We start from the raw sequence: 7,703 nt of genomic DNA, 5'->3' as shown, positions 1-7,703 counted from the left end.
TTATAATATCATAAATATATATCTTATAAAATGTTTTAAAATATTATAAATATCTTATAATATCTTTTTATATTAATTTATATGATCTCTCTAAATTAATATAAAATATTTCAACACTAATGAATGGATCAATGAATTGAACCGACCGAATCCGATACCCGTAAATCGTTCGAAACAGATTACTTTGCGACTTTTTAATTTTTAACAATCTCAAAATATGTTTTCTTCCCCTTCATCAACAAAGATTTTTAAGATATACTTCAATATATACTTTACTCATTAACTCAAAATTTAGTAGAAAATAGATTTTAAAATTCTGATGCAAGATGAATATGAACGTTTTCATATATAGTTAAAGACTACATGAATATTGTGCCAATCTTACTAGGATTTTGGTAGCACGCAGGCAAAATCTCAACAATTTGCTGTTATTTACCGACAATAACTTGAAATAAATGACAGAAAAAACCCTTAATCATTTACCATAGAACTATGGGTCTTACACGTTACTTGACGAAGCACTCATTTCTTGGCCATTAAAAAGCAAAAAGTAGTATCAACATATCATGTACATATTTTATGATAATCATCTTTATCTTATAGTTGTAACTCTTCATTTACATATTATAAAAAAATCTTTTATTTTTATCGGTTTCTCTAAAATGATGAATATGGAATGGAAGTGATGTGATTTCTAGTGGAATCAACAATAAAATTGTACTCCGTAGTTGATAAAGATTACAGAATTATCAAGGAAGTGATGAAGTTCACGTGTTTATCGTTGTACTTGTTGACAACATAACAAAGGCAGCACAACCACAGAAACCACTCATAGTACTGCTCTGTCAATAAATATCTCAATAATTGTACCAATCCACTAGTTTATATCAACCTTGTTACTTCACTCAAACCAAACCATTCATTTGCAAACATGTCTTCTGCAACAATACTTTCTTTCCTTCTCTTCACTTTCACATTCACTTATCTTTCATTCAAACTTTTCTTTCATCCAAAACAAAAACACAAGAAGCCACCAGGTCCACCATCACTTCCTATAATCGGAAACCTTCACATGTTAGGTACACTTCCACATCGAACACTTCAAACACTCTCCAAAAAATATGGTCCAATCATGTCCTTACAACTTGGTCAAGTCCCAACTATTGTCATTTCATCTTCAAAAACAGCAGAGTTATTTCTCAAAACACATGACTTAGTTTTTGCAAGCCGGCCAAAGATTCAAGCATCTAAGATCTTCTCTTACGGTTCAGTAGGGTTGTCTTTTTCGGAGTATGGTCCTTATTGGCGAAGTGTAAGAAAACTATGCGCTTTGAAACTTCTTGGTGCTTCTAAAGTTGAGATGTTTGCTCCTATTAGAAAAAATGAGTTGGATGTTGTGGTTAAATCATTGAAGAAAGCTGCTTTGGTGGGTGAGGTTGTGAATGTTAGTGATGTTGTAGAGACTTTGGTTGAAGATATTGTGTATAAGATGATATTGGGTAGGAGTAAGTATCAACAATTTGACTTGAAGAGGATTGTTAAACAAACAATGATTTTATTTGGAGCTTTTAATCTAGCTGATTATGTTACTTGGTTGGGCCATTTTGATCTTCAGGTATGTATGTTTATAAAACTTTTCTCTCATTACAGATGAATAAGTGAGATGTCGCTGGTTCGAACTCGTGTTGATGTGATGAGATATCCCTGATTTGATATGACTGTATAATATATTTAAGTTTAAAGTTTTAATTTGTTTTTATGTGGTTATATTTTAGAGATTTAAATCAATATATTTCAAGTGTGTTTTCTAGTTTCACTTGCTTACATGGTTCTTAATTAATTTAACATTTTGCTTATAATTTACTAACATTTCTTTTCAAAACAAAAGGGAATTACACGAGCTTGCAAGAAAACAAGTAAAGAACTTGATGGAGTGTTGGAGGTGATAGTATCAGACCATGAACAAGCTACTAATGTAGACAAACCTCATCATGAAGAAGATTTTGTAGACATGCTTCTTTCAACTATGCATCAAACTAAAGATTTAGAAAATGGACAAAATAATGTCATCAATCGTACTCACATCAAGGCAATATTACTAGACTTGATTGTGGCTGGAATTGATACATCAGCTACCGTAATTGAGTGGGCGCTATCTGAACTTTTAAGGAATCCAAGAGTGATGGAAAAACTTCAAGATGAAATACGAAATGAAGTAGGAGATATGAGGATGATTGAAGAGAACGATTTGAAGAAGTTAGATTACTTAGATATGGTGGTTGATGAGATATTAAGACTTTATCCCGTAGGACCTTTATTACTTCCGCGTGAATGTAGAGAGAATATATCAATCGATGGTTATTTTATAGAAAAAAAGACGCGCGTTATTGTAAATGCATGGGCAATAGGGAGGGATCATGATGTTTGGTCACAAAATGCAGATGAATTTTATCCTGAAAGATTTATTGACAAGATAATGAATTTTCATGGACAAGAATTTGAGTGTATACCATTCGGTTCTGGTCGGAGACGTTGTCCTGGAATTCATTTGGGCTTGATTACAGTAAAATTGGTTATAGCTCAATTGATACATTGTTTTAATTGGGAACTTCCACGTAATATTACTCCTTCAAATTTGAATATGGAAGAGAAATTTGGACTCACTATACCTAGAGCTCACCACCTGTACGCAATACCAAGTTATCGTTTGGTAAGTAATGACAAATTTGAATAGTTTATAAGTTGTTTTACAATAAATTAACGAATATTGTTGAAACCAGATAATTAGGTAATTTTGATAATATATTACTTTATTATATTAAAAGTAGATTAGAGTTAATATTCCTATCCAATATCTATTGTTTCACTATAAGTATAAAAAACACTATAAGTTGTGATTATATTTAAGTAATTTTGATATTTAAGTAATTTTGATAGTATATTACTTTATTATATTAAAAGTAGATTAGAGTTAATATTTACACCCAATATTAATTGTTTTCACATTTTTCATATCCCTTGTTATTACAAACTGTTAATTATTTCTTACCATTTATTAAACCTACAGTTAATTTTGACTGTAAAACCAATCATGAAGTAATATGTAGCTGTATTTTTGTTTTGAAACTTCATTGAAAACCTACAAAACGTTTCTCATTCTACTTCTACTTTTCTCAATTGAAACAAATAAATTGAAACAAACCTTATTCTACTTCCAACGTGTTTCCTCAATTGAAACAAATAAAGCATTGGAAAAATAAGTGCGACTTTTGTCATTCCTATTCTATTCTTTCATTGAAACTAGATTATTCCATTTATTAATTTAAGCAACCATCTAAAGTCATGTGTGTTCTCATTCAGTTTTCTTTTGTTCCATCTTCCACCCTCATCTCCGAAAACAGATTCCTTCTATATCTCTTCCACCATTATCTGCAAAATAGGTTCCTTCCATCTCTATGTTCTTATTGATGTTTTGATTGTTTGTTTGCTCCTTCTCCGTCTTCAGCGTTTTGCCAAAAAATGGGATTTCTTCTTCGTCTTCTGTAAATATTACATGTCTTTGCCTTTAGGTTTTTTTGGTCACTGCATTGTGCTAAATGGGATCTTATATAATTATTCAAAAATTGTTTTAAAAAAGTTCATCTTATTCACTTAACATTAAAAGTCTCTGCTTTTTCATGTTTCTTGATGTTAATTATTTGATAATAAACGATTTTTGTTTGATAAATTTATTTTTGTTGCGATGAAAATGAGTCGAAAATTTGACTGCATCAAGAACATTAATGACACAAAAGAAACGCGATTCGAATCATTGATGTATGGAACGCAATCAATAGTAAAAGAATTTAGCATATGGAGATGCTTTTAATGGATAAAGCAGTATGAAATTTCATCAATATCTTCTCACATCTGCAATGATCAAGGATTCTGAAGATTTATATTTCTGACTTTTTACCACATTTATTTTGTTACATTAACATGAATGTTGATTAAATAATGTTGTTTGTCATTTACAATTTAAATTTTTTACTACAGTTGTATTTAATATTTTGCTCGTTATATTTAACCCTTTAATCACAATATTTGTTTTTATATAAAAGGTATAAAGTAGATATCTACGGTAAGTCAAGTCATTACGTTATTGATGGTGATTCAAAATTTCAATTTGTTTTTTTAGATGTCGATTGTGCTGAAATAATTATCGGAAAGACAATATCACATACAAAAAAACCGTTCCGACTTTGTGTGCAAAATTAGCATTAGAAGGTATTCCAAATAAAAATTATTGTATTAATACGCTAATGATATTTTTGGAAAATTAATATTTTTTAAAGAAATTATTGATTAATATATTTTTGATTTTTGGTTAAATGCAAAGTTTATCGCGTTATAGAAATTAAAGGCACATTTTATTTAGTTTGGGTTTTGTAAATGATGGCCGTGTTACTATGATTTTGATTTGCTCTTCCTAATCTTTCCATCTATAAAAATATAAAATCAAATATATCACTACAAGAAATGAGCTCCCCAGCTGCTTAATATAGTGACGTGATTATCACGTGTTAAAATTATGGCTGTTGCGACGTGTTAATCACGTCACTAGATACTATATTCATAAAATATTATAGATGACATTACTATTGCGTGTTAATCACGTCACTAGATACTATATTCATAAAATACTGATGTGAGAAACACGTCGCTAACTGAAAAAATAAAATAAAATAAAAATGGGCGGTGGATTTCAAATGGGGGGAGTTTGAAAATTTTGAAATTCAAACTAGCGACATTATCTCCACGTCGCTAATAAAGTTGTCTGACTCAAGCAGACAATGATTACAGTTTTGTTGACCGTTACCTGGGGTAGCGACGTGATCATAATGTGTGAAACTAGCGACGTGATATACACGTCGTTGACTTGCAGATTTTGCAGCTTTTGCAGTAAATATATAACCGTTGGTGGTTTGCGACGTGATCCTAATGTGTGAAAATAGCGACGTGGCTATCATGTCGCTGAATATCTTATATGTTTCCCAGATCTCCTTCGTGTTCCACACAGTTTCATCTCTCATCAACTCTTCTTCATTTCTCTCAAACTAACCATTATCTCTCTCAAACCCATTTTCATTTCTCTTCTTCATTTCTCTTCAACTCTTCTTCCCCAATTTCATTTCTCCAAATTAACCATTTCAATTACAAGGTATATCTCCAAACCCTTTTAATTTCTTATTTCATTTTATAAAATATGTTATGCTATAATTTATGGTTAACATTAATATTAGTACAAGTGTTATGTTAATTTTAAAAAAGGTTAACTATGTTTTTAGTCCCTCTAAAATTACCACTTTTGACTTTTAGTTTATAAAAAAATATTGATTTTTAGTCCCCATAAAATTATTTTTGCACGCAGTTTTAGTCCATGTAAAGGGACTAAAACAGCGTGCAAAAGTAATTTTATTGAAACTAAAAGTGAATATATTTTTTTATAAGGACTAAAAGTCAATATTTATAATAGCCAACAACTTATTTAACCCTTTTAAAAGACCATTTTAGTTTACTAAATATTAAAAAAACAACATTACAAAGTATGATATTTTTATATTCAACTTTTTATTAGTTAATGGGTTATTCTTATTAAAGAGATTGTTATTCATTTTTATTTCAATTTTAATAAATAAAAAATATTTATTAAATTTTTAAATCAAATTAATTAAAAAAATTAAGATACTGTAAATTTAACTGCTTTAAATTTATTTTATTTGTATTCTAACCTCAATAATTTTTCCAAATTTGATCACCAATACAACTCAATTAGGCTCCAATTTCAACAAAATTTAACCTTACATAATAAATTGCTACCATTTGAATAAACGATAAACTACGTTAAGAATTAAAAATCTAAGCATGCAATATCCTACGAAGAATTAAATCCAAAAGTGTAAGAGAGAGTACACCGAGATGTATAGTGGTCTGACGTTCGTCCTCACCTTGTTTACTCCACTCTTCAATAGTTTCCCATTGAAACCTTGTTCCTTTTTAGTTTGACAAATATTGCAAGACTTCATACTATCACTAATTAGGGCTGAAAATGAGTCGATTCGAACTCGTCTCAGCTCCACTCGACTCGTTAAGAATTGGTTCAACTCAAATATCAGTTCGAACTTTTTTCCAGCTTAAACTCGACACTTTAAAATTTCACAAACAACTCAGTTCAACTCGTTAGGTTCAACTTGTTTGCTTCACGGACTTAAAAGTCATTTTTTAAATCTATTCTTTTTATATATTTGACATTTTAAATATATATTTTTTAAAATAAAATATATAAAATAAAATTTATAAGATTGTAATTTATACGACGTCGATTTTATTTGTATGATTATTTTTGCTCATTTGAGAATATAAATTATCAATTAAAACCGTTAGATTAAAAGAAAATGTAGGCCTAAGATTTGGGGCAAATTTTTAAACCTACTCTTAAAAACAATATAATCCATCTCATATAATCGATTTGACTCACGAACCTAACGAGTCGAACTATGCATAGTTCAAGTTCAGTTTATTTAGTTACCGAACTTAGTTTTTAGCTCATATTCAACTCATTTGGTTCATGAACCTAGTTCAACAATTTAATTGTCGAACCAAGTTCTGAACTATTTTCGAGTTGATTCGATTCATTGTCAGCCCTATCACTAATTCGCAATAATTGTTGAATCTTCTAATATACAAGCAAAGTTCATTGCTTTTTTTCTTTCATTACTCATGTTGTCTAGTTGAGGAATCTAGTGACAAGACTTCCTATTAATTTTAAATCCTTCTTATTATATCATATTTATAATTTTTACAAACCTACCATATATGACAGCTCCCCATCAAATTTCAATTCTAAATGAATATTTATACTCCATGGTATCTTGAAATTTCAATGAATGTCATAATATAGGTTTAACTTTACAAAATTTTAAAAATTTTGTAAATTTTAAATTAAGTACTAATTTTATTGAATAATTTTAAATAAAAATATAATACTTTAAAAAAATGTAACTAATAATAATAATTTTAAATTTATATAAAATTTAGTATGCTTGATAATAATATATAATGATAATTATAAAAATTAAATTAATTGTTTATAATAACTTTTTAGAGACATTTTTGAAAATCAACATATTCTCACTGTGAGATATTGGATCGAACTCTAGTATGGTCGAAGGGTAGCTTCTTGGTTCGATAGGATTAAGCATGAAGTCAAAGGTTGTTCACATGCTGGTGTCGAAGATGCTAGGGTTGTTAGCATGTTAAATTAGGTTTAGTGTTTAAACCTTAATTTGTTAAGTTAGCTTGTTTATTAAGTTGGCTTGTGTAATGAGCCTTGTGGAAAAAACCCATTAGTTAGTATGCTAGGTTTTATTATAAATAGCATACTAGTCTCTCATCATTGAACACAACAAATCCTAATTTAGGGTGAGAGAGGTTATTGGTTATTCTTGTAAACTTGTAATCTTGTTTCCTAAGAGAAAGTAAAAGAATAGCAGTTATAACCAATTCTTGTGTTCTTCTTATCTTCCCTAATTCTCTATTATATTTTGTTCTTGACATCGTTTTTCACAACAAATTGGTGCGGTGAGCGTGGAGAACACGCCTTCAATAAAGTATGAGATTGAAAAGTTCACCGGAGTGAATGATTTCGGTCTGTGGCGCTTGAA

General features: G+C 29.5%; 1 protein-coding gene across 1 annotated transcript; it reads left to right on the top strand.

The window, feature by feature from the left end:
• Window positions 1–887: 887 nt before the first annotated feature.
• On the top strand, window positions 888–3,508 carry LOC131634862 (cytochrome P450 CYP736A12-like). The gene is made up of 2 exons (XM_058905487.1): window positions 888–1,615; window positions 1,889–3,508. Exons 1-2 carry the CDS (start codon window positions 932–934, stop codon window positions 2,732–2,734), a joined length of 1,530 nt encoding a protein of 509 aa, XP_058761470.1. The 5' UTR covers window positions 888–931; the 3' UTR covers window positions 2,735–3,508.
• The last annotated feature ends 4,195 nt before the right edge of the window (window positions 3,509–7,703 follow it).

This window comes from Vicia villosa, unplaced genomic scaffold, assembly GCF_029867415.1.
Source record: "Vicia villosa cultivar HV-30 ecotype Madison, WI unplaced genomic scaffold, Vvil1.0 ctg.001374F_1_1, whole genome shotgun sequence".
Lineage (NCBI taxonomy): Eukaryota > Viridiplantae > Streptophyta > Magnoliopsida > Fabales > Fabaceae > Vicia > Vicia villosa.
This window is presented reverse-complemented; position numbering and strand designations above follow the sequence as displayed.

Coding starts and splice junctions, on each gene's coding strand:
- LOC131634862 (XM_058905487.1), top strand. CDS start 932: ATGTCTTCTGCAACAATACTTTCTTTCCTTCTCTTCACTTTCACATTC. Junction 1,616..1,888: donor TGGGCCATTTTGATCTTCAG/GTATGTATGTTT, acceptor TCAAAACAAAAG/GGAATTACACGAGCTTGCAA.